Source organism: Arvicanthis niloticus, chromosome 2 (genome assembly GCF_011762505.2).
Source record: "Arvicanthis niloticus isolate mArvNil1 chromosome 2, mArvNil1.pat.X, whole genome shotgun sequence".
Taxonomy (NCBI): domain Eukaryota; kingdom Metazoa; phylum Chordata; class Mammalia; order Rodentia; family Muridae; genus Arvicanthis; species Arvicanthis niloticus.
Window position 1 is genome coordinate 120,728,240 of NC_047659.1, and position 26,961 is coordinate 120,755,200.

Sequence of the window (26,961 nt, forward strand, 5' to 3'; positions counted from 1 at the left end):
TCTTGTTAGAGCCAGAGGGTGGGGCTGGGGGTTGGGGAGCTGAGAAATCACCTGTCCTCCACACATGAGAGCTGACACCACAGAGTGCCAGTGCCAGTGTGCCCCAGTGCTGACTTGTATAGTTAGCTTGATGTTTTCCTGATATAACACACCTTCTCATGCCCAGGAGAGAGACTTGGGCCTATGTTGTCTGCATTGGGAATAATGAAACAGTGAGGTTATCCAACTGGAAATGAGGGAGGAAAGAGACTAGACAGGCTGGGACCTAGACACTGTGCTGTTGGTCCTATTACCTCTGTTTTGCCTGTGAGGAAACCCCACTCACAATGTATGTCATCCTGTGAGCAAGGCTTCACTGAGTTGATATAAGGTTGCTCTCTATGAGAGTCACTGGATAGAGTTGGGGAAGGGGTAGCCTTGGCTAACAGAGAAGAAGAAAAAGTGATATTCTAGATGATAAAGATCATTGTAATAGTAACATTCTTTAATAATATTTGGATGCACAAGAACTAAAGGTCAAACTCTTACATGTATCAATTGTTACCACAATAGTATCTTCCTTTTTAAACTTTTTTTTTCTGTAATTTATTTAAGAATTCACTTTATATGTATTCCTTAATCATAAATCTGTCTGCTTTCTGTCTTAGAGCAATTAGCCCATGACATGTGAAGAATTAGAGTGGTAATTACAGTCTTTCTATAAATGATTCAATAATTAATAGTATAAATTTGGGAGTTTTTATAGAATCATATTAGGAACCAAGAAATCATCTATTTGTCTATATAGCATCACTACAAGACAGTACATCTTTGTTGATCTGCAGAAAATCTGCCCAAATAGGGTGAGCTTATGCCCAGGGGTTATTATATTAACTTGATAATGACAGGAAAGGTCTATCAGCTGCAAAAATCAATTCCTGAGATGAAGTTTTTCAGACCTTTCCTCTTAGAGCTCACCAATTGCAGTCCATGCAAAAACAGTAGGCCATCTTAAGGAAAGTCATCCTCTAGCCTTAGCCTCACCTAGATGGCTCCTGACAGGGACCCACATGGAGACCATGCTGCACATCTGCTACATATGTGTGGGGCCTAGATCCAGCTCCTGCATGCTCTTTGGTTGGTGGTTCAGTCTCTGTGGGTCTCTGCATCTGTTTCCATCCACTGCTGGATGAAGTCTCTCAGGAGACAATTATGCTACATCTTATCTACAGCATAGTAGAATATCACTAATAGTGTCAGTTGGCTCTCTACCATGGGATGGGTCTGTACATCTTGTAAGCAGGACAAATTTTAGATTGAAGGTTTTGTGGGTGGGTTAATGTCCCCCTCCCTCCACTGGAAGTCCCACCTGGCTACAGGAGGTGGCCACTTTAGTCTCCATATCCCCTCCTGGTAGAAACCTCAGCTAGGGTCACACTCATAGACTCCCCAGAGCTTCCCTTGTCCTAGGTCTCCAGCTAGTCCCAGAGATGCCTCCCCCATTAATTTCCATTCTCATACTGGCCTTCTCCCACTCACTCACACCTCCCCAAGTGTTCCCCATATCAATTCCCCTTCTCAACCCCTTTCCTACCCAGCTCCCTCTCTCCAACCCACCCGCAATTACTTCTTTCCCCACAGCTAGTGGAAGTGCAACTTGTACAATCACTTTGGAAGTCAATTTGGTGCTTTCTCAGAAAATTCCAAGTAGTCCTGCCCCAAGACCCACCTTATACCACTCCTGGGCATATACCCAAAGGATGCCCCATTATACCACAAGGACACTTGCTCAACTATGTTTATAGCAGTTTTATTCGTAATAGCCAGAAACTGGAAACAAACTATGTCCCTCAACTGAAGAATGGATAAAGGAAATGTGGTCAATCTACACAGTGGAATATTATTTAGCTAGTAAAAAACAAGGACATCATAAAATTTGCAAGTAAATGGATGGAAATAGAAAATGTCATCTTGAATGAGGTAACTTAGACCCAGAAATACATGTGTGGTATGTACACATTTTAAGTGGACATTAGCCATAAAATACAGGACAATCATGCTACAATCCTTAGCCCCAAAGAAACTAAGTAATAAGGGGACACAAGGGAGTTGTGTGAATGTCACTCACAAGGAGAAACAAAATAGACAGCAGGTTCTTTGCTGAGCACAGCAGGGCCTTTCTGGCTTCAGGGCTATCTCCAACTGCCCTATAACACTCCTGGAGGCAGACCCAGCACCGTGGACAGATCCTTTCTCTGCTCAGCTTCTACAGTCTAAGGGTGGATGGTCTTTGTGTTGCTTCCCTGGAATACACAGTATCTCTCTATCCTCCTACGGTGTGGGCTCTGTGGCTGCTTATGAAGAGCATCAGCTGGAAGCATTATACAAAAGTCACCATCAGACTCACAAAATAGATGGGGCCTAGGATGGAGCCCTTCCTCTCTAGGTCTCTGCAGCTTCTGACTACTTGCCTCTTCCTCATTTAGCACAAGTCTAGTCACCAACATCTCTACACTTCCTGCACATCTAGAGCTCTGCACTCAAGGCTTCCAGATTGAAGGTGTGTATGTGATAGGCCATGGTGCTAGGAAGAAAGGAAGGAAGGAAGGAAGGAAGAAGAGAAAGAAGAGAAAGAGGGGTGGGAGCATGGGAGATTGAATGTATGTATGTGATAGGCCACGGCGCTAAAAGGGAACATGGGAGTCTCCTGCCAGAGCTGCTCAGGAAGTGACCTTGAAGTGGGGTTGGGGATAGGGGTGGGGCTCAAGTTTGAGAACTGGGTGAAAGCCAACAAATTTGTTAAAATAAATTTCAAAACATGGCTCCAACTTGTTAATTTGTAAATTTCTTGGCCTCCTGTAGTTCCCAGAGTGACACTGCTGGCCAGAAGACAGACATCAAATGCAAAATCTCTTCTCCACTGCTATCTCTGGTTATACCAGACACAGGAGACACTGTGACAAAAAGTTGGAGTATGTAGCCCCTCAGGATGAACTGTTCTACTGTGGGAAGAGTCTCAGAGCAGGCATGCACCACTGTAGGTAGCACTTCAGGATGAGTGTGCCCCACAGCTGGCAACACCTTAGGATGGAAGGTTGCCCTGGTGACCATTAATAATTCCAAGTACAGCGTCTCTGGGTAAGCATACTCCACAGAATACAACACCCCAGAATAGATCCCCAAACTGTGAGAATAAAGTCTGCCTCCTTACACTATTTCTCTATTTGTTGCAACAACTGAAGGTATAACTCACTCTCTCCTCCCTCCCTCATCTCCCCTCCACTTCTCCCCTGGAATCCCATAGTTGGTATGGAGCTCACTGCCATTTGGGAAAGACACTGCCCTCTGCTGGTGACTTCCTCTTCCCAACGTGGCTGAGGGGATTACATAAAATGAAACTGGGCTTTGTCATTCCAGTGATGCCAATGCTTGCTATGTCTTCTGGGTTAGGAGGAAGGGCTGGAAATTCTGCCATTCAGGCTCCATACTAGGTCCCTTCTATTTTGTAAGCCTGACTGTATAGTGCTCCTAGCTGGTGCTCTTCACAGGCAACCACAGAGCCCACACTACAGGTGTGTGTGTGTGTGTGTGTGTGTGTGTGTGTGTGTGTGTGTGTGTGTGTGTGTGTAGGTTTCTCTGTAGATCCCTGACTGTCCTGGAACTCACTCTGCAGATCAGAGTGGCCTCAGACTCAGAGATCCACTTGTCTCTGCCTTCCAAATGCTGGAATTAAAGGCACATAGCACTGTCGCCCAGCTCTTCCCATCATTCTTTAGGACATATCCTTCTTCTACCTTTAACAGGTGACCTGCCAGGTGGTGGTGGTGCACACCTTTAATCCCAGCACTTGGGAGGCAGAGGCAAGCTGATTTCTGAGTTCGAGGCCAGCCTGGTCTACAGTGTGAGTTCCAGGACAGCCAGGGCTACACAGAGAAACCCTGTCTCAAAAAACCAAAACAAACCAAAACAAAAAAACAAAAACAAAACAAAAAAACAGGTGACCTGACACTATTTCAGTGGAAACATTTGTGGTTACCTGTCCTCAGCTGACAGAATCTACAAAGTAACTCCCTTGCCTCTACTTTCCCAGAAGGGAGATATGCAGACTTTTAAAACAAACCCTACCAGTCTGTCTGTGATCCCCAGAGCCTCTTTCCAGCAGGGTAGCAAATAGTAAGTGCAGACTGATCTGGAATAAGACTAGTAAAATAGGGATGGTGTGTGTTTTGAAATCTGAAAAGCATAACATGCACTTTAGCTGGGTTGTTCGAGGAGTAGTCTGCCCTGGAAGCCATGGTGATGGTGATGGTGATGGTGATATGTGTGTTATCCTGGGTAAGGTGGTAGTGACGGTGGCGGTGGTGGTGGAGTGTGTGTGTGTGTGTGTGTGTGTGTGTGATTGTCTGTAAGCCATGAGTATTGTTGTGTGGAGTACCCTGGATATCTAGGAGAACATGTGGAATTAACTGACTGGAAGCTCTAGGTACTGGGGTACACCTCATACCTGAATGGCAAGAGAGTCAGCTTTAAATTGAAATCAGAATCTGACCACAGGTGAAGCTGTGGGTGGAGCTACATGTGGAGAGACAGCAAAGGTAGAGGCTTGGTCCAGTCTTTCCCCAAACTGCCAAGCTAGGACAATTTTTTTTAAAACTGGGATTGAACCTACAGCCTCTCACATAACAGGCAAGTTCTCTGCCATTGTGTTACTTCTCAGCCTTTAGCATGGATTCATTTTCTCACAGGGTTTAGTTTGTTTCCCAGACTGACTTTGAATGTGCTCTCTAGGGTCACTCTTTCTGTCTCAGTCACCTGAGAAGCTGGGGTGGCAGGCCTAGGTTGTACTTTTCATTGGACATGGTCCTACTGGATCTCTGGTTTCTATCTGTAAAATGGGAGTACTAATCTTTATCTAGCAGAGGTTAATTTATGGTAAAAATAGATAATAATGTGAATATAGCACCTTCAGCAGGCTGAGGGAGCCCTAAGGACCTGCACTCACAACTATTCCTATTGTCTTCTTTATGGCTGTCAGGCTGAGCAGGAGGGCTGACTAGGAACTGGCCCAGCACCAAGAGTAGATGGGTTCCCCTTACTGCTTCCCTGTAAGAATGGCTCTGTGGACCTTTTCAGTTGATTACAGTGGAGCTGATCTGCAATTATAAAGAAGGACCGCATTCACAGCAGCCCAGTGCTATGGGTTGGCAGCCACGCCCTGAGGCTGGCTCAGAAGTTGAAGATGTCCCTAGCAGAGCTTACTTCCTGATTTCCATTCTCATAGTATGACTCTGTGGAACAAAAAGCCTGAGAGTGGCTCTTGCACAGACCACTCACTCTGAGATCCTCATTGTCTGATCCGTGTGTTATTTCATCCATCCATTCACTCATTCATTCATTCATTCATTCGTAGGGGTTTCATGCACAGTGATGCTGCTGAGACAGGTATAAGAAGAAGAGGAGAAAACCAAAGCATGTAATCAGCTAATGGGAAACTCACTGAATACTCAAACATTCTGAGCTGATGGAATTGCTGCTATCCAATTTAACAGACTGTAGGACGGCAACAGTTTAACCTTGAAAATAAGGGATAAATAGATGGATTTAGGAGACTCCCAGCTTGACTTGTCCCCACTTTCGATTGTTGGGACAGCACTGTTGGAGAGAGAGCTCTAAGCTTTCTCTGTAGGGGACACACGTCCACCTTACCTCTGCTCCAAGTCTCCTTGTCCTGGGCCAGCCTACCAGTGGCAATACAATGGTGATTTGTTAGATGCTGTGGAAAGTGACAGGTTGAGACTTTACTAGTGTAAAATAGGAAACCATGGAGATGTTGTGAGCATTGGTTAGAATTGTTAGGTTCAAAGAACATAAGCAAAAAGAAGACAGGATATTTTGTTTTATCTCTGTTATTTCCACTGCCCTTAGAAGAGCATCAAGCCATAGACAACTCTCAGGTAATGCTACAAAAAGAAAATTAATGAGCAAATAAATAATTAATGAAATAAAGGGATGAGACCTGAGTAATTTGCAGGATCTGACTTCTGCAGAAATCCTTCATCTTGTGGGAAAACCAGCCCCTCCCTACTCACTTCCATCGACCTTCTACTTCAGCCGTCAAGGTGCGGTTCGCATAGCGGCCACCAGAGGGCGCGAGGCGGCTGGGTTTCCCACACGGAGGGCTTTTCCTGTAGCACCGCATTGGGCGGAGCCTACGGGCAGGCGCCCAGCCGCTGGACACGGTAGAACGGCGGGCGGAACGCAGACCTGGGGTTGGGGCTGTTGCAGTGTCCGCCGGAGCGGTTTGGGAAGTGCACGGGGCGAAGATGGCGGAGGAGCGGCAGGACGCGTTGAGGGAGTTCGTGGCGGTGACGGGCGCTGAGGAGGACCGGGCCCGTTTCTTCCTGGAGTCAGCTGGCTGGGACCTGCAGGTAGCGCCGGGAGGCGGGCAGCTTCGGGCGGGCTGGAGAGTGCGGAGCGCGGAGTCGACTCTGTGATCCTTACGCCGCCGAAGCGCATAGTCATCCTGGCGGGGCTGGGCCCCGGCCCAGGCCTCATGGTCTCTGGGGTCGCTTGCCACGCGTCGCCGGCCTAGCTTGGAAGTTAATGGTCGCGGGCGGGCCCCGGCCTGCTGTGCAGGGCCTCAGTTTTCCTGCGGGCTCGCAGTGTTGGGGAGTCTTTGGGCGCTGCCGCAGTCCGCGTGGAGGAGTCGCCTGGGGGCGTGGCTGCCGCGGCGAGTGCCTGCGGGTGGCCGGGCGGATTCGAGTGACCGGCTTCCAGATGGAGTCCCACTGAGGTCGCGGTGGCCGTCCAGTTCTGCTTCCGCTACGGTGCGGTACTGGTGGTGGTGGTGGGGGGGAATCCTGCAGGGAATCAGCCCACACCACACTCTCGCCTAATTGCTGCGGGAAACTACCTGTGGGATTGTGGCGCAAGTTTGGGGTCTCTTCACATTTCGTAGCTAACTTAACTGTAAAATGAGAATTTCTTAGGAATTTCTTAGAATTTCTCTTGTCTTGTTCATTGGCATGTGGTAAATAGTCACTAAGTAATTAATTGAGAAGACAAGCTCCACCAGGCATGAAATGTTGCACACTACTGATCCCTAGAGCAACGCCCATCTCTTAGTGCTCAGAAACATACAGTAATTAATGTTAGAAAGAACTGATTGCATAAATGTCCTTGGCCAACCCACATCTTAGGTAGATGATGATGACTAATATTTCTTGAGTACCTACTACAAGCCAGGCACTGTTCAGCATTACAAAATGTCTCATTTACATGTCTCACATTTTGCAGCAGAGACTTTGGAGGATAAGTAACTTGCTGAAGAACCCACTAACTACTAATTAAACAGGTAAAAACTAACCCTATTTTATGGATGAGGAATTGGACCCTCAAAGGGACACTGAATGTGCTCACTGTGTGAGCTTTCTGATGTAACCATGTCTGCTGACTGTAGCATTTAAATAGCTTCCCAGACATTAGGGATTTTTACTCCTTTAACTCTTAGCACTCTGGAGGCAGAAGATCTCTGAGTTGGAGGCCAGCCTGGTCTACATAGTTCCATGAGTAAATGGTCCCGCTTTCAAAAACATAACAAACAAAAAGAGATCAGATGCTCTTAAAGGCACCGTGAAGCCTTTGTGCTGAACAGAAATACATAAGAGAAAAGCTTCCATCCCAATAGATCATCTGAACTGAGGCTTTTACCTGTGTGGTTACTTGGCTACCAGTGCCAGAACTTGAATGCAGGTTCTCTAAATGTCAGTTTAGCACAACTCAGTAAGATGGCATCCCAGAGGCTGGTTATACTACCTGAAGAATACCTTTGGACTGATTGTCCCATGACAGCTCATTTCCTCCTCTACAGTTGGTTCCCTTGTGGACAGAAGGTGCCTCCTTCATCTCTGTGGGACCTCATTGCTCTGTCTTATCTCTCTGTGGGGAGAATGTGTGATAAATAAGTGCCTTCTTGTTGAGTTGGTGACCGTCACAAATGATCAAAGGACTCATGTATAAAGGACTTCCATATGTGTAAAGCTAAGGTGACTACATTAATTTTAGTGATTATCTCCTTCGGTGTTATAGGTTTGGTGGAACAGCATCCCATTTCAAACAGGAAACTCGGCTTCACAAAGAAAGGAAATATAGCACCTGTCCCTATACAGTGTCACTTCTGCCTCTTAGAACATAGGAGTAAGGGTCTGAGCATACTGCCTGGGTTGAACCTAACCCCACTTCTTACCTCCAGAACTGTCTTCATTTTGCAGTCCTTCTGTGGGAGCTATAAAGTAAGACAATAATAAAACCAATTTTGAAATTCTGAATGGATTAAATGAATTAACATATAATGTACAGACAGCCTGACACACAAATAACAAATAGTTGGTGGTTTTATTTTATGTTTTCCATATTAATCTTATTTAGTGTCTTTCTTCCCTTACTGGGTGGATTTCCCCCTGAGGCAGTATATCCCACCTCCACTTCCAGGCTAATATGTCTATTGCCTTTCCATCTAATCTTCTTTGGTTCCAGGTATAGGAGTTTTTTTTTAAAGTGTGGGTTTTGTCTTCATGTTTTTGTTCCATTGTCAGATATGTGTCAGATGAAAGACTGGAGGATCCCAAAGTACTCTCTCTGTGTTTTAGATTGCACTTGCAAGCTTTTATGAGGATGGAGGGGATGAAGACATTGTGACCATTTCACAGGCAACCCCAAGTTCAGTGTCCAGAGGCACAGCTCCTAGGTAAGGACCAACTTCAGTTGCTACATGAATATTTCCAGAAAAGGGACTTTCCTTTCTGACTTGACAGAAGGTTCTGGTTCAGATTATGAACCAAGAGGTTTGAGGATCTACTATAAAGAACTAAGGGATTCAAGGGTCAACTTATAAGTTTCTTGGTGGTTTGATTTTTTTGTTTGTTTGTTTTTTTGTTGTTGTTTGCTTATTTTTGTTTTTAATGTGAGTGTGTATTCTGCCTACATGTATGTATATGCACTGTGAGGGCCAGAAGAAGGCATTGGGTTTCCTGAAACTGGAGTTAATAGATGGTTGTGGGCCACCATGTGGGTGCTGAGACTTGAACTGGGGTTTCTGGGAGAACATTCAATGCTCCTAACCACCAAGCCATCTCTCTAGACCCTACTTAAGATTTTTAAGGACTGCGTTTATGAACTTTGAGGAATGACTGCCTTATCTCTGGAAGTTTTCATTCCTTTAGAAGTGCCATAATATAGACGAGGTTAATGACTTTAGGAATGCCTATCACACTATTAAGATGATCATGGAAATAAATTACCTCTTCTGAAGTTGACAAGGGAAGTTAACTAACATTTGTGTTATACCACCTTTCCTAGACCTTTGGCTTCAGTCGCCAGTTACTGCTGTGATCTGCTCACAAGGAGAATGTTTGTCTTCCCAGATTCAGTTAGGGATTCTTTCCACAGACGTCTCTGGGAGTTCAGACACTTTTAGTACTTTAGTTTAATTGCATTTACTCCAGTGTATGTTATGTCAGATATTTTTGCTGGATTTGAATTCAACACAGAATGCCAAAGACTGTCTCTCTACTATGAATTGGTGAATTCTCTCAGAGGGTCTCTGAGCTTTAAACCACATTTCCTCCCTTTGAGAAACACTAACGCTAAATCTCATTGGTCCCTCATGTCTTTCCGTGCCTCCAGTTTCCACAGAGGGGAGGTCATAGGAAAGTGATCTTTCTATTATTTGTAGTGAGGTAGTGATGAAATATTGTAATGATATTTATTGCTTGAGGGGTGACTTGTAAGTGTATGGGATGCTGGCAAAAGTGGCTAATTTGTGATCCAACTCTTTGATCCAACCTCACTTTGGGTTATTGACATGTCAGAACTACCAGGGAGGAGGAATTGAAATGTAGCCTCTAACGCTAGTCATTTGTTCCCTCCTCTCTTCTCCCACAGTCTAGAATAACCCTTAGCACATCAAGGGTTTATTAGCATAGGGCCAGGGAGGCTAACTGCCCAGGTTCAGAGCTCCAGCTCAGAAATTCAGGACTTGAAACAGGGTGTTTATCTCAGTTCCTCTGTTTTCATCACTGGCAAATGGAAATTGTAGTAGTGTCTGCCACTTAGCAGAGTCAGTGAATTAATGAAAGCCAGGCATGTTGGCACACACTTTTAGCCCTAGCACTTGGAAAAGAGGTGAGTTCAAGGCCAGCCTGATCTACATAGGACAACCCCAACTATGTAAAGAGACCTTGACTCAAAAACAAACAAACAAACAAAAAGCCAGACCTCAGAGCACACTTCCTTTAATCCCAGCACTCCATGGGCAGAAGCAGGTAGATCTCTGCCACCCTGTCTCAAAACAAAACAAAAACAAAAACAAAACAAAACAAAACAAAAAAAACCCCAACTTTACATAGTACTTAGAGCATAATATGTTGCCTGCTATTACTGACTCTCATCCCTGCCTCATTCAGACGTACGTGTGTGTGTGTGTGTGTGTGTGTGTGTGTGACAGAGAAAGAGAGAATCTCTGTGTGTTTGTGTGTGTTTTACAATAAAAGTAAAGCAACAAGGAACTACAGCTTAACATTAGCATTAAACATGAAAGGAATACACAGGAGTTCAGGCCTCTTGGCCTTATCTTACTGTTTTGATTAAGTCCTAGATTTGATTGGGGGGCTTCAGTAAAGAAGGAAAAAAAAGGAAGGAAGGAAAAGGGGTGTGGTTTATTATGTCATTGTCTTTGTTTAGGAGGAAAATGCTGACTGAATTTTCTCAGAAGAAACTAAACTGTACTAGCACCCCAAAGGAATTTGGTGGTGGTCAGGGGAGCAGCTGCTCTCCAGCCATTGACCTAGCTGTTACAGAACACTTAGCCTGCTGCTGACTGACACTTGTTCACTTGTCATCTACCTTTCATGTTGTCTCTGATGCCAAGTGAGAATAGTCACTAAGCTCTTCCTTCGGCTTTAGAATGGGGCATATAGTGTGGAGCCCTGGAGCTTCCAGGAGTCTGTAGAAAAGGATAGTAGAATGTATTAGATCAAATTACTCTAGGTACAGGTTTAACTATACTTTGGCAGGTATCTTCTGGCAAGACAGTAAATTCCCATAAGAACCTAATAAGATATTTTGCATAACTTAACTATGGGAGGAAGTCTAAGTTCGATATAAATCATTATCATTTTGAACACTTAGTACCAGCCCATGAGTTAAGCCTTTATATACACTTTTTAGTTGTCATCCACCTTGTGAGGTGAGTACTGTACTGTCCCCCTTGTATAGATTCAGACACACAAGAGCTGGGCTTCTTCCCCAGATCATACAAGCCAGCAAATGGACGGTAAAAGTCGGAGCTATTCTGCTTCCTGAATCTCAGCTCTCTGTACAATATGCTACTCCTCATGGATGCTCAGAAGTCTCCAAAGTTTTTCCTGAATCTGCCTTTCTCATCTTAACCCCTTTCCTTTTCTTAAATCCTTTGTTCCAACCTAACTAATTCCTTTGATGACCCATCTCTGTGATATATGTGGTTCTGTCTTTGTTGGTGTCCTCTTAATTGCCCTAGTGGTTGTCTTGCTTTCTGCCTGTCAATCTCAGTTCATACCCCACACCCATGTTTGCCTTCATCCTTGTTCCTCTGCTGAGCAGCACACCACAGCCCTATTCCTCAGAACTCCGTTGCAACTCTAAATCTGTTTACTTTAGCCATGTCCATGTATTAATAAGTAACGTCTCTTTCATGTTGTCTTGAATCATTTTCCTGACAATATAACTTTTCATATTAATAAAGTGAGAAGTGGGAGAGTTCTTGTTATACTGTCTACTGAAGCCAGACCTGACTTCATTCTCACCTCACCTGCATTCTCGAACATCCTTCAGCCACTTTGGAAGTAAAGGGTGTACTCACCATTCTCAGATCAAGATGTGGTGTCTTAGAAAAGCTGAGTCACACCTGCTGCCTGGTGTGTTTCTCTAAAGTCAGAGCTACCGAATGCTGCTTCCTGTCCAGCACTTCGCTGAATCAAACAACAGACAACAGACAGTTTCTATTTTTTTAATCTCTCTTTCACCTCCCAGAATCTATACTTTAAAGTTTCAGGTCCTGCATTATCTCCTTCCCTTAGGCTACTACTAGCAATTGCTACATTTATTTTTCCAGACAGGATCTTTGCATGTACCCCACCCTGGCTACACATAAAATAGTTTGTTATCCTTCTGCCTTAGCCTCCTAAATACTGAGATTATAGGTATGTACCACCATGCTTCAGCCTAACCATACATGCTGAATGGCCAAAATGATGTCTTGTCCCTTCCTGGCTTGGCACATAGATGAAGCATTTCCATGGTCACAGAAAGGCGCTGCCACAGAACCAAGATGGCCAACTTTAAAGCAGAAAATACAAGGGACTTCTGTACTACTTCAGGATACCAGGTACCCTAGGAGGTAGTTTAATGCCTCCAAATGAAGACAATCAAACATAGGATTCTGACATTAGTAATATACCCCCCCCCCCCCTGCACATTGGGCACATATGGTGACTCTCTAAAGCATTACCCAAGAGCAGTTGTCCTCAGACTTAAGGTTCCTTCCCCTCTTCAACAGGGATTGTGCACCACTTCAGAGTTCCACGCCCAGAGATTTAAGGTGGTGTTGAGGATTCACAGATTGACTTCAGGAGCTCTTGGTGCTTCTGATCTAGCAACCATACTTTAGAATTACTTCCGAAAAGTAGTTCCTAAGTGCACCACAGCATGCAAAGGTCTCTACATATATCGGCATGCCACCAGTGCCCAGAAGGCCCAAAAGGGTAGTATTGGCTATATATCTATTTACATGATGAGAAAGCAGAGGATTAGAGAATTAAGTAGCATGTCTGACCAAGCCAGTTCAGTCAGTCAGCTGGTTCTCCAGCGCAGGAGTGAGGAGTAAAAAGAAAAAAGACGCTTAGACAACATTGTAGCATGACCCCAGCCAGTTCTGAGGCTGAAGGCTGAGGTGGGTTTATTTTTTCCCAATTTTCTTTTAAACCATTTCAATTACATGCAGATATTTAGGTCAGTTCTAGGTTGAGGAACCAGCAATACAATATAGCTGCAAATAGTCAAGGAACAAACAAGGCAATAAATAAAATCCCGGGACCACTCTCATGATCACTGTTTCTAAGGGCTCATCAGGGTGACAAAAATATCTGAGCCTACTTCCCTGTCCTAGCCCACAGTCATATTCATGCCTGAGGCCTACTTCCTTGTTCTAGCCTAAGACTTGGATTCCTGACTGAAATTACTTCTCTGTTTTAGCCTAAAATTAGATTCCTGCCTGAACTTACTTCCTTGCCATGGCCCAATGTCAGATTCCTGCTTAAAGACCATTTCCTTGTCCTTGGCCAATGTCAGATTCCCGTCAAGCAGCTCCCAAAGCTCTCCACACATGTCTAAGATCCCAAAGTGCAGAGTGGAATTGGCATGGGAACCATCTGCACCCACACTGAGTATGTCAGGTGCTACTGTGTTGATGTTAATATTTAAAAATGCTGCAGCACTGGCCAACCGACTATCTAAGCATCTTAGCTCAGGACGCCATGTTCGAGGCTAGAGCCAAGCACACCACAGCTGGAAGCAGCCAGAGGCCACATGTGCCACAACTAGACCTGAGAGACTGGGACTCCAGCTAGCCAGAAACACAGGCCCTAGCACTCAGAAGACGCCAGCATGGGAGATGGCTCTACCAATCTACCATGCTGTCTTCACAAAGCTTGGCTAAACCCCAGAATACCCGATATGCTTGAGTTACCCAGTAGAATGAAGACTATTATGCTTAGAGATTATCCAATGTTTACATATTTGGAAATGGTTCAATTAACAAGATGCCTACACAATTAGAGTTGTTACCCAATATCTAACCTTAGATAAAATTTGTTACCCAGGACCGTTCCTGATGCATCAGTAGTTCTCCATGTCTGTTACATCTCTCCTCTCCCTCCTACCTCCTCCTCTTCCTCTCCTCTCTCTTCACTCCTTCCACATTAGCTCCTCCCAAATTACCGAGTGTTATTGTAAAATGTAGGGGGGTAGTAATATCCCGCTACACTTCTGGATTTCTGTATATACATTTGGGAGAAAGGTAAAGCCCATATGGAGAATGTTATTTGCTCAAGCAGGTATATATTTTATGAATCTGTTTAACAACAAAACAGTAGCAAAATTTTCCAAAGGATTCTCAGTCCTAGCCTCTCATTTATTTATTCAGAGAACTGAATAACTGAAAGTCAGTGGAAGTTGCCCCTCTAGGCATTAGTGTAGATGTCATTACTAGGATCCTTTATTCTGTCATGTGGCCCTCCAGGGATACCCGAAGGTTACTCCCAATTAACTCAAGCAGGAACTCTATTGCTGTGCCTTTGTCTTCTTGTTTCCAACAGAAGAAACCTCAGAGTCTCTTGTTCTCTGCTTGCTCCCTTGAAGCAAATCTTTAAGACATCGCTAACAGCTATTCCCTCTCTGCCTGGCATAGTGAACCTGAATTGCCCCTTCCCATTCTACATTGTAGGAAAGCTGCGTTACTCAAGAAATAAAAGTGGACACTTTTTTTATCTTTATAAATGAAATATATCTCATGGTCCTTAAACCTTTGTTTACTGAGAATAGATTCAAACAAGGAAGGAAATTGGCAATTGAAAACAATTGCAGAACTAACCCCTCAAATCTCTCCTCGACACCCTGTGGGACTCTCCCAACCCTGCCGTCCTGAATATTAGTAATAATACTTGCCAGGTAAGGTGCCTCATGCCTATAATCTGAGCACCTGGGAGACTGAGGCATGAGGATCTAAATCTAAACAAAGGATCTAAAGAAACTTTTTAAAAAATTATCCTACAGTAGAAACAAGCAAGGATCTCTCTAGTGCTGCCTCCCTCACATTCATTCTGCAAGACTCCTTGACCTTCCTCTAGTGTGTTGGTCTCTGGTCTCTGCATATACATGTGTTTCCATAATGCTATTTGAGTTCCTCTTTCCCACTATCTCCACCATCCTTTTTCCACTTAGTTGCCTGTTCACTGGTTCCTTGGTAATGGTTCAAATGCATCTTTTTGTAGGAAGTCTTTCCTTCACAGAAAACAAGAGGCTTTGTGTTCATAAGGTCATGTGTACTGCCACAGCTCGTTGTGCATCGTTATAGTAGACAGTTGTTTATCTGTGCTACTATCCTGTAAGACCAGTGTCTAATTTCCCTTATAAATCCAACAGTTAATGCTTTACATGTTAAAAGTTGCATAATAGCCGGCGGTGGTGGCACACACCTTTAATCCCAGCACTTGGGAGGCAGAGGCAGGCGGATTTCTGAGTTCGAGGCCAGCCTGGTCCACAGAGTGAGTTCCAGGACAGCCAGGGCTACACAGAGAAACCCTGTCTGAAAAAAACAAACAAACAAACAAACAAAAGTTGCATAATAAAACTATTCAGTAGTAAAAAGCATTTTAATTTTGTGCGTATGAGTATTTTGCCTATGTGTATGTATGTGTACCATGTACATGCCTGTTGCCCACAGAAGTCAGAAGAGGGTGTTGGATTCCCCAGAACTGGAGTTAAAGATGGTTGTGAGCTGTTATATGTGTGCTGGGAACCAAACCTCAGTCCTCTGCAATTAACCAGGGTGCCAACTCTCCAGCCCTCAGTAGCTTGCTTTAAAAATAGTGAATAGCTCATTCCACCATTTCCAGAACAGCTCAAATTGGATTCCATTTTACCTCACAGTAGCATTCACTAATTCATTCTCTGTCCTATGTGACCTTAACAGGCAAATCCCACCTCCTTTGTTATCTAAACATAGGTCAGTCTTTTTGTCTGTGTTGTCTTCAGACCACAGCATCTCACTCTAGTGTCCATCTCCCCAGTTGATACAGGTGTCACCTTTTCTTAACTATTCCTGAAATCATTTTTTTCCCTTTCTGTCTCCAGTGATAATAGAGTGACATCCTTCAGAGACCTCATTCATGACCAAGATGAAGAGGAAGAGGAGGAAGAGGGACAGAGGTAAGGCTTCGAGAGGGAGCACAATTTATCAGAAGTACACAGTGGTGTTTAAATCACCTAGGATAAGGCGTGGGACACATGTTCACTATTGCCAACCACCCCTGTTGTGCATAGGGGTATAATATTGTAAGAACAGTTTGCTCTGTGTAGTTTAGCAGTAATTCCCATCTCGTTGCTGCTGCACCCCCTCCCCACTTTGTCATGTTCTGGGGCTTTTTTTTTCCTCTCTCTAATTGTTATAAGGAGGTATTTTTAGAAGAGTATTATAAAGAGGGAAGCAAAACTTCTAAGAATAAGAAAGTTACCAAGTTACCCATAATACCACAACACAGAAATAGCCATCTATTTATGCTATGTTTTTATCCATATAAATAAATTACATAATAAGTAGAAAAATAGGGTTATAAATGTGTATCCTCCCAACACAATCATACTGTTTTTACTTTTAGGGATCTTGTAATAGAATTATTGTTTCATTGTAGAAAATACGAGACTCAGAATGAAAGTGTAACGTTTATTCTTTGATAATTACCGTTAATATTTTGTTATGTTTTTATGCAGTCCTGTTCTGATTATAACATGGTGAAGATGATTAATTTCTTGTGTTGGATTAAGCAGGGTCTTAGATACTTCCCTGCTGACACCGAAATTCCTGTTTTCCATGACTTTGCTAGCCCATATGTCCCATAGTTTTGGTGTGTCTGTGTCTATACTACTGTAAATGTCAATTCTGTGAACACCTTTTATATTAATCTTTGGCCACTTTTGAAATATTTTCTTACAGTAATTCCTCTAACAGAAATACCAGGTCAAGAATATAATACTTTTAAGGCTGTTATTCACAGGCTCCCAGTTCTTAAGCCAAGATTTAACGATCCCTCAACTAAGACTTTTCAGCCCAGACAGAACTGTATTTACCTGGATTGAACAAGAACAAGCTGACTATAGCCTCATTTCTCAGGCGTTTATTCTCCATGGGTCTGCTTTGGTCTTTCAAGCATTCCTCAGGGAGATGAGAAGATAACCATTGTGGAAATGTAGTGACTTCCCCATGGAGATCTGAGAAGTCACGTGTTCATATAATGCTTCACACTACCTCAGAACTTTACTTTTAAATATACTGGAGACTTGAAGACGTTGGTAATTTAAGGTTTTATACTCCTCAAGTAGAAAGCACTAACTATCACCGCCCTATGTGTGACTGCCTAGCTCCCAAATACCAGCTCCACCCTTCCAGCCTGGTCACATCTCCCATTGTGACCTTCCACTGTCTCCCAGCATTTGGCTTCCTTGGCTACTTTAGACCTGAAACAACATTCTCAACCAGGGCCTAGGCGGTGCCTCCTGTTCTAGGGAAACTGTGAGAATTACAAGCCAAGATTAATTTTTACAAATTCCCCGGGCTGGTGAGATGGCTCAGTGGTTAAGAGCACTGACTGCTCTTTCAGAGGTCCTGAGTTCAAATCCCAGCACCCACATGGTGGCTCACAACCATCTGTAATAGGATCTGATGCCCTGTTCTGGTGTATCTGAAGACAGTGACGGTACTCGTATACATAAAACAAATAAATCTTTAAAAAAAAAAATTCTCACTGGTCCCATATAGAGACAAATTGCTGAATTAATTTAAGACCAATGAGGAAGCAGCTACATGACAACGCCTTTTTAGATCCAGATTAATAAAAGTACTGACTTAATCTCAAGCTGTTCTTGGACTACTAGAATACCTGATATAGGTATCTTGAAGCTTATTTTTGAAATTGGAGCTTCCCTGGCTTCTAGTGCATCTCCTGAGGCTCCCATTGTACATCATAAGAATGTCAGGTGAAGCGAGTCTTGGGGGAGTTGTTGGTGTGGTGTCAGTCGGCCTCATATATACATTGCTCTGCTTCCTCTTTTGCATACATCTGCTGATTTGAACCTCGACCCTGACTTAAGGAGCAGGTAGGTAGGGCATGTAATCCTTTCGTTTTAAAGCAACAAAGTGTGCAAAGCAGTGCACTGGCTTACTATTCAGGTCATACAGTTACAGAGCCAGGACTGGATCCTAGCTGTTTGTACTAACTGCACCACCTACATTAATCCAGAACTCTTAGAGTTAGCTGCTTCTGACTAGGACCACAGCTGCCTCCTCCTAGAAAGGGGCTTCCAGATGAATGGCTCCTGCTGAAATTCTCCTGCAATAATGTGTTGTTGTGCATGCCTGGAATGTTCTTCCTTCATCTTTACCTGATAACTGCATCCTCAAGAGGTCCCAGGAGATATCTTGGCAGCCTTGGTTGTTGTCCCTGTCTCCTCATCCCCATGCCACCACCACCATTGTCCCCGAGACCCTTACTGACTTCATGACTGCTCCCACTGCATCATATCTGCCTGCACCCTTACATGTTTTTCTAGCTACCCAGTAAGTTCCTTAAAGACAAGAGGCATTGTACCCTTTGCTTCAGTGTGCCCAGAACCTGGTACATCTTCTGTTCATTTTTGGTGTGTTTGGCATTCTATACACAGATTTTATGCTGGGGGCTCAGAGAGAAGTGGACAGCAGATTGTTGGTCCTCCCCGGAAGAAAAGTCCCAACGAGCTGGTGGATGATCTGTTTAAGGGTGCCAAAGAGCATGGGGCCGTAGCTGTGGAACGAGTGACCAAGAGCCCTGGAGAGACCAGTAAACCGAGAGTGAGCATAAGGGTTGTTGTAGCCAAAGGAATTGAGTTCCACAGTGGAGAGGGAGGCCTGCTCCTGCTGAAATTCTCCTGCAATAATATGTTGTTGTGCATGCCTGGAATGTTCTTCCCTCATCTTTACCTGATAACCGCATCCTCAAGAGGTCCCAGGAGATTGGTTTTTTTCACTTGGCTACTTGTTCTCCTGCGTAGAAGACTAGTGGGTCTGTGTGCTGGATCAGAGCTTGTAAACAAACCTACCCAATTTGGCTAGCTTAATATTTTCCTTTATTTCACTGTAATTAAACTCATTACTGGTTTGGGGGGAGGGTTTCGGGGGGGTTTGTTTGGTTGGTTTTTGGTTTTTTCCAAACAGGATTTTTCTGTATAGCCTTGTCTGTCTTTGGAATTCTCTCTGTAGACCATGCTTGCCTCAAGCTCACAGAGATGCCTGCCTCTGCCTCCCAAGTAGTAGGGTTAAAGGTGTGCTCCATCATGCCCAGGTTTATTGCCAGTTTTTATGTAAAGATTTCTGTCCTTGGGAAAATCAAAAAGTCGTTGTTGCTGTTTTATGCCCATATTCCTGCATAGCCATTATGACTGAGTTTATACTGAGAGTGGTAGCTGTCCCCTTTAGCTGGGTATCCCAGCTTTCACCTCTTATCCTGCCCTTTTTGCTATTCAGTACCTAACAAGCTCAGTCGGAATGTTGCCTTTCTGCTTCATCCTATATATGTCTTTGTACCTGAGTAATCCCACCAAGTGTTTACGAACTTGTCCTTTATAGCCATTTGCAGGAGGGGGCTACCGCCTTGGAGCAGCACCAGAGGAAGAGTCTGCCTATGTGGCAGGAGAAAGGAGGCGGCATTCAGGCCAGGATGTGAGTGTGCCTTCCTCATAGATGCTTGTGGACTGTTCATTGTGCCTGTTTCAAAAGGGACTAGTTACATGTATGAATGAGCAGCATCTAAAAGACAAGCCTGCTGCGGTCTCAACAGGGACTTACATAAAAATGAGAGAGTTCTCATTTGGTAGGCACAGGGCCAGGGCAAGGGGTGAGGAAGAAGATGGACACAGGATAGTTTCTTGAGTGTTCTTTGTACAAGGGGGCAGTGGTGTGGTGGGAGGGGAGGTTCTCTGGTATTTTGGGGATAGTTGAAGAACCTCCTTGAAAATTCCAAAGAAGACCTGAAATATGGATGGATTTGGTTGGTTTTGTCTCATTTTGCTTGAGTTTTCTTTATCTTCCACATACATTCACACACACACACACACACACACACACACACACACACACACACACACACCCTCCATTAAATGATACTATATAATACTGAGGTTTTTTTAAAAATTTAACATTATGCTACAAAATACTTTGGCCTACCCCGTGCTCATTTATTTCTGTGATGTATATTTTAAATCATCTTAGTTTTATTCCTAAATAAAGTCAAGCAGGAAGACAGTAAAACTTTTATAGACTTGTAGCAGCGTCTACTAGTGCATTAGTTCTTAGCCTTTCAAACTTTTTTCTATAAGTATGTACAGGAAATTGACAAATTGTATATATCTTCTTGAAATATTTTTTTAAATGTATATGAAGGGGGCAGGGGATGTGCACATGAGCACAGAGGCCAGGAGAGGGTGCGTAGATCTTCAGGAACAAGAACAGTTGGGAGCCACTGTTGTCCGTTAATAACTACAAAATAGGGAACCAAGGCTGGGACTGAGTCACCTTCTAACCTGCGTCGTAGCATGTTCCTAGTTTAGGCTGATGCTTATGTACTTGGTTGATACCCCTGTCATGTGCATATCTGTCTGACTGTTAACGTTTTTTGTAGTAACATGGTGAAATAGTGAGAACCCACTCATTTGTAGGTTCAGTTGCATTTTCTAGGTTCCTGTCATTGTAACTAACTGCTTATTACCTCCTGTTACCACAGGTTCATGTAGTGCTAAAGCTCTGGAAAACTGGATTCAGCCTAGACAATGGTGACCTTAGAAGCTACCAAGACCCAGCCAATGCCCAGTTTCTGGAGTCTATCCGTAGAGGGTAAGCAGAAAAGCCCATGTTAGTATCACTCTAATGAATGAGCTGTCAGGTGGGAAAGGAAGAAAAGTAAACTTATTAAAACAGATTTAGCACAATTGACATAAAGATTCACAGATTACTCCAAAAAAGTTTTGCCATTTTTTGTCTTTTTCCCTGAGTCATAGCTAGGTAGCCAAATAAATAGGCCATGCTGTGACTGAGAAGGTGGAGACAGACAAGTAGCACTTCCATAACCAGACCCTGGTGACTACACCATGACCAGTCTCTCTCCTCTCAGGACATTGGGGTGAAAAATGCTGTGTGGCTTTGGGGGGGGGGGGTGGTCATTTCCCTCATCTTCTCCCAAGTTCCTCTCCTTAAGAAAGTCCTCAGGGATAGAGAAAGGGAGAGATAGACAAAGAGGAAGAAGGGATTGAGAGGTTTGGTCTCACCTTGTGCAGTTTCTAGTTGGCTTTCTGTTGCTGTGATTAAACATACAACTGAAAGCAACTAAAAGAGAACAGGGTTTGTAACAAGCTGCTTACTAGTTTGCTCATTGACTCCTGCTCTGCTGGCTTTCTTTCTTTGTTTTGTTTTGTTTTGGGGTTTTTTGTTTGTTTGTTTTTGTTTTTTGTTTGTTTGTTTGAGACAGGGTTTCTCTGTGTAGCCCTGGCTGTCCTGGAACTCACTCTGTAGACCAGGCTGGCCTCGAACTCAGAAATCCGCCTGCCTTTGCCTCCCAAGTGCTGGGAGTAAAGGCGTGCGCCACCACCGCCCGGCTCTGCTGGCTTTCCTACATAGCTAGATTCACCTGCCTAGACATAGTGTGGTCCTCAGTGCACTACCTTCCTGCATCACTTGTCAAAGAATACATGCTCTTAGAGATATGGCCACAGGACAATCTGGGGAAAGCAGTTCTTCAATTGAGGTTCTCTTTCCAGATGACTGTTACAGAGGGTATCAAGTTGATAATAACAACTTAACCAGTGTTTCCACCCTTTTCACAATAAACCCCAACGTTGCTTTTTTCCTTAGGGAGGTTCCTGCAGAGCTTCGGAGGTTAGCTCACGGTGGGCAGGTGAACTTGGATATGGAGGATCATCGAGATGAAGACTTCGTGAAGCCCAAGGGAGCTTTCAAAGCCTTCACTGGCGAGGGCCAGAAACTGGGCAGGTGAGAAGCAATGTCAGTTGGGCCATCAATCCCACTAGGCAATCCTGTGTTCTCACTGTGAGGAACTCTGTATTGTTTGCAAAGTAGTTGAGTTTTGTTTTGGAGGAGGGAGTAAGGAGAGTATGGGTTCTGGAGTCTGCAGACCTGAATTAAGTCTCTGCTTGTCTTTCCTTTACAGCTGTGTGACCTTAGACTGCACAGCCTCAGTTTCTTCAGCTGTAAAGTAGGGTTGATAAGAGTCCTTGCCCTCTGGATTGTGGTTGGGAGGAATAAAGGAGCCAGTGCATATAGAACTGCCTGGCGTGAACAGTGGATGGAGCATAGCTGTTGCTTTGACTCAGAATCCTGAGTGTTGGAGAAGCTGTCATCTCCTGGATGCTGTAAGCCTAGAAAGGGCATGCTGGGGTTAAGAAACTTGCAACTTCCTATCCAGCATGGCCTCCCAGGAGTGTAGCACAGGACATCATAGCCCTTGGAGGGGCTTCTACTCCTTTGGAGATAAGGCTTTTTTCTTAGTCTGTTGCTCACAGCTAGCCTCTGTCTCAATAACCTCCTGCCTCAAAGTGCTAGAGTTAGAAGCATGTACCACCCATCACACTTAGGTTCATTATCTTTTTGTCATCCAAAATAATTAGGAGCTAAAAATCTTAATTTTTTTCAGGTATGACTCAAATATAAAACAAACCTGAGATTTGGGGGTTTTGTTTTTAAAGTTATATATAAAAGGTGATACTGTATATTGAATTGGGTCATTTGTCTCAGTTTAAAGGCATTGAGAAAACTCTTGAGTTATGTTGAATATTTGTAGTAGGCATTCACATCCATTCATTTGAGCAGTTTACCTGACAGTTTGGTAAAGACTGCATGTATTTCAGCTTGAATTGTAAACAGCAGGAATGTCTAGGGCGCTGCTGGAGATGAGTGGGGAGGTTTGCTGCTCCATGGGCCTTCTACAGTGGTGGTTTTGTGAGGGCTGGCACTGAGTTCTAGCATTGGGGATTGTTGAAGAAACTACCTTAGCACTGGTTCATTCTATTGTGAAGGTGATGAGCAGCTGAATGATGGAGGCTCTTCACATGAAAGAGGCTTCAGTTCCATTGCGGTTCAGGGAGACAGCAAAGAAAAGCCTCCGGTTATAGAGGTTAAAGCTTGTTCCTGCCCATGGGTGACATCCCATTACTGTTGTCTAGGTCTCTGTTCTGGAGAGCAGTGGCTTAGGTGGAAGCACTTCTCGGAAGGACTAGGCAGAAGGCCATGTGAAGTGGTTTTGAACTGATGTTCTCCAAGCATGTTGTTCTTAACTAATGATAAAGCTCAGTATCAGAGTGTTTGCCTTTCTCTCCTGTCTTCTCTGAAAGAGCGTTTAGAACTCATGGCTGGACCTAGCATCTCTTAAATGATTTTGGTTTAAAATTCTGGATGACCTTTAAGAATGATAGCATGTCCATGTTTTCTGCTGTGTGCTGTGTGCTGTGTTAAGCAGTCCCATACTTTGTGACTTTAACCCTACTTTGGTCCCCTATCTACATATAAGAACCAAAGCTTGAAGAGTCGGGCCTTTCGCTAGAGCCTAAGTACTGACCAGTGCCAGACTAGGCTTCTAGTCTCTGTTCTTAGCGTCAACACTGTAGACATCCTAGATAACTTTGAGCAAGTTTGTGCCTCTGGTATATGTCAAGCACAGCATGCCTTTTGAGCTACTTTCGAAATGTTTGTTTGTTTGCGATCGGATCGGGTCTCACTATGTCACCCATAGTGACCTCAGATTCCTGAATCATAAGATGCCATGCTTGGCTGTTTACTCTTTTTTTTTCTTAAACAATTTTTATTAAGTCTTTGAGAATTTCATTCAATGTATTTTGACCGTATTCACTTTTCCTCTCCCAGTTCCAACCCTACTTACCTCCCCAGCTTCATCTTCTGTCATTCTTGTTCTCTCTCTCAGCCCCATCAAGCCTAGTGTTGTTTTGTTTAATTGAGGAAAGTGAGTCTTGGGGTCAGGTTCCCCACTTCTGCCTGTATCTGTAACTCCAAGGCCTAACCCTATTTTATGAGCACATGCTAGACCCAGATGGCTAGGATTATTCCCTGGGTCCTCCACCTCAGATCAGTGCTTGACAGCTTTACCTCACTGTGCCTCAGTTTCCTCAATTTCTTTTTAATAATGGAACACAGAAAAATATTTATTCAATATGGCTACATTGGGAAGAAGGTCAAAGGCATGACTTCCCATTTCTAACCCCAAGTTCTTTTCAAGGTCTTGTTTTAGTTTTTAAAGCTAGGTCTGACTTTGTAGCACAAGCTAGCCATGAACTAGTACTAAACTATACTATCTTCCAGGCCTGAGAAAGGATTTTTTTTTTTTAAGATTTATTTCTTATGCATTCAATGTTCTGCCTGCATGTATGTCTGTAGGCCAGAAGAGGGCACCAGATCTCAGTATAGATGGAAATAAGCCACTCTGTAGTTGCTGGGAATTGAACTCAGGACCTGTGGAAGAGACAGGTAGCATGATGCTTGCTACTGTCCCAGACTTGGGTCTCACAGGCCAGGAATCTGACATAAAATCAGCTCCTCACATATGGGAGCATGGTTGGTACTCTTTGGGCTCCAATTTTAATTCTCTCAGCCCCTGTTTCCTCACAGATGAGGAAGTCCATTTCTTGGACTGAAAGTTGGGCATGGTAGTACATGCTTATAATCCACCACTATGGAGGCTATGGCAGAAAGTTGCAACATGCCCTAGGGCAGCCCAGACTAGTGAGTTCTAGGCCAGCATGGGCTACATAGTAAGATCCTGTTCCAATTAAAAAAAAAAAAACGGAACTTGGTTTACCCAAGGCCACACAGCTAATGGGTAAATTTGGATCCTGTTCTATGTCCTTCTTAAGATGTGAGCACAAATAACTGGCAGATACTCCATCCTGTTCATTGTGTGACTAACCCATACACTACCAGGCCCCTAGCTGACCTTTAGGAATCGTTACTTCACCATTACCAGAGTTGGCACATATGAAATACACTCATGAGTTCATAGTAGAGCAGCAGTTCTCAGTCTGTGGGTTGTGACCCCTTTGTGTGTAGGGGCGGGAGGTCGCAAACAGCCCATGCACAGCAGTCACCCAAGGTCATTGGAAAACACAGATATTTTACAATTCACAACTAGCAAAATTACAGTTAAAAGGTAGTAACAGTTCAGGTCACTACAGCATGAGGTACACTATTAAAGGGTTGCAGCATTGAAGGTTAAGAACCACTATACTAGAGGATGTCTGCCTGAAGAACATCACACTGTCAATCACTTGCAGTTTTGCCAAGGCTGCCTCGGTCACAGATTTGGAATGCATCCTCCAGCCACGTCATTGAAGCTGAGCCATCCTGATCTGTTCTACACCTCACAACAGTCTCATCTCTACAACTACAAGCTGTCCTCTTTCTAGACTTTGTCACATAGGGCACCTAGTTTTAGCACCCTGACCTGAGTAATTGTTGCCTGCAGTTTGAGGTAAATTCTTCTGGACAACAGTATTAGATACAGGTTTGGGCACATAGCAGTTGCTCAGTTAGAACCCAGAGATTTCTACCTTGTGCCTCTGTGAGGACCTTGTTTCTACACTGCCCTGATGTACTCCTTTCTCCTCAGCACGGCCCCCCAGGTATTAAACACCAGCTCTCCAGCCCAGCAAGCTGAAAATGAAGCCAAAGCTAGCTCGTCCATCTTAATCAATGAGGCAGAACCTACCACGAACATCCAAATCCGGCTTGCAGATGGTGGGAGGCTGGTGCAGAAATTCAACCACAGCCACAGGTACCTGCTCTATCTGGACTATCTTTTGCCAGCAGTGTCTAGCCTAGATCTGTGGGAAGCAGGCAGTGTTCTCCCTCATGGACACCATCAAGCAATCCATGCCTTCCATGGAGGAGGCAGTGGGTTGGGATAAAGAATGCACAAGTAGCTGGGTCTGTTTGCGTCTCATCTGTAGGTCTCGTCCCTCATTTGGATTAAGCCACCAGGTTCCTTATTCAAAGGAAGTCTCTGTGGTTTTAAACTTAGGGAAACTAAGGCGCCATGAAATGAAGAGACTAGTAGGAGAGGTACTAAGGGCCTATTACCAGTGAAGATACTTGGCAGCTCCTTTCTCTCAAAGAGGATGTCTACGTTTCATCCATGGTGGGCCAGCTAAGCCAGGACTCAGATGTGGGCCACTGAGTAGTTTGGCAATCTTGAGTGCTGACCAAATGTTCCTAATGTTGGTGCTTCCCTCTGAGAGGGTTGTGGCCCGTCTTATCAACCAGTTACTGCTTTAGCTTCACCTCACTGGTTAACCCCACCCAAGTGACAGCTTGAACAGAGTGTGGGTGAGGGGTCTAGACTGCATCTTGTATGTCCAGCCTCTCATGAGCCACTACTACACAGTGGCAGAAAGAAACTTCTGTTGGTAGGGTATAAGGAAGAATTCTGTCTCCAGAATAAGCCAGGGGAGGAAATGAGACTGAAGTGCTTCCAGGTGACAACTTTGGCTGCTCTGTAGAGAAGGGACAGAGGGAAGCAGGCACGATGAGAAGGAGCCTTCAGATGTATTCCTCTTCCCAAAGGCCAGGGTTGGGGGCAACGGCAAAGGGCCCTACTCATTTCCTCCCACTTACCCTACTCCTCCAGGATCAGCGACATCCGGCTTTTCATCGTGGATGCCCGGCCAGCTATGGCTGCCACCAGTTTTGTCCTTATGACTACCTTCCCTAACAAAGAGCTGGCTGATGAGAACCAAACCCTGAAGGAAGCCAACCTTCTCAACGCTGTCATCGTGCAGCGGTTAACATAACCGCCCAGCTGCTGCCTCACCTCCCTATGTGTCTCCCATGACTGCGGCCATGCCCATGGGGATTACCTCCCACCCGCTGTACACACCTAGCCCTTCCAGTGCCACGTCTCGTTCGTAGCTCTGGATTCTAGACTTCAGTTGGACATTTGTTTTCTCTTTAGTTGTATTTCCTGGGTTTTTGTGATGATCAATGGACTTTAAAGAAAAAAAATAAAAAACACAAAAATTTGAAGACATACCACCAATTCTGTTACATAGAAATTCCCACTGGAG

At 44.2% G+C, this 26,961-nt stretch overlaps 1 protein-coding gene across 1 annotated transcript; it reads left to right on the plus strand.

The window, feature by feature from the left end:
- The first annotated feature begins 6,224 nt into the window (after positions 1 to 6,224).
- Positions 6,225 to 26,924, plus strand: Nsfl1c (NSFL1 cofactor). Its single transcript, XM_034495710.2, has 9 exons — positions 6,225 to 6,407; positions 8,628 to 8,725; positions 15,928 to 16,002; positions 18,511 to 18,676; positions 19,451 to 19,543; positions 20,604 to 20,713; positions 21,728 to 21,865; positions 25,509 to 25,673; positions 26,526 to 26,924. The coding sequence occupies exons 1-9, from the start codon at positions 6,303 to 6,305 to the stop codon at positions 26,686 to 26,688; spliced, it is 1,113 nt and encodes a 370-aa protein (XP_034351601.1). The 5' UTR covers positions 6,225 to 6,302; the 3' UTR covers positions 26,689 to 26,924.
- The last annotated feature ends 37 nt before the right edge of the window (positions 26,925 to 26,961 follow it).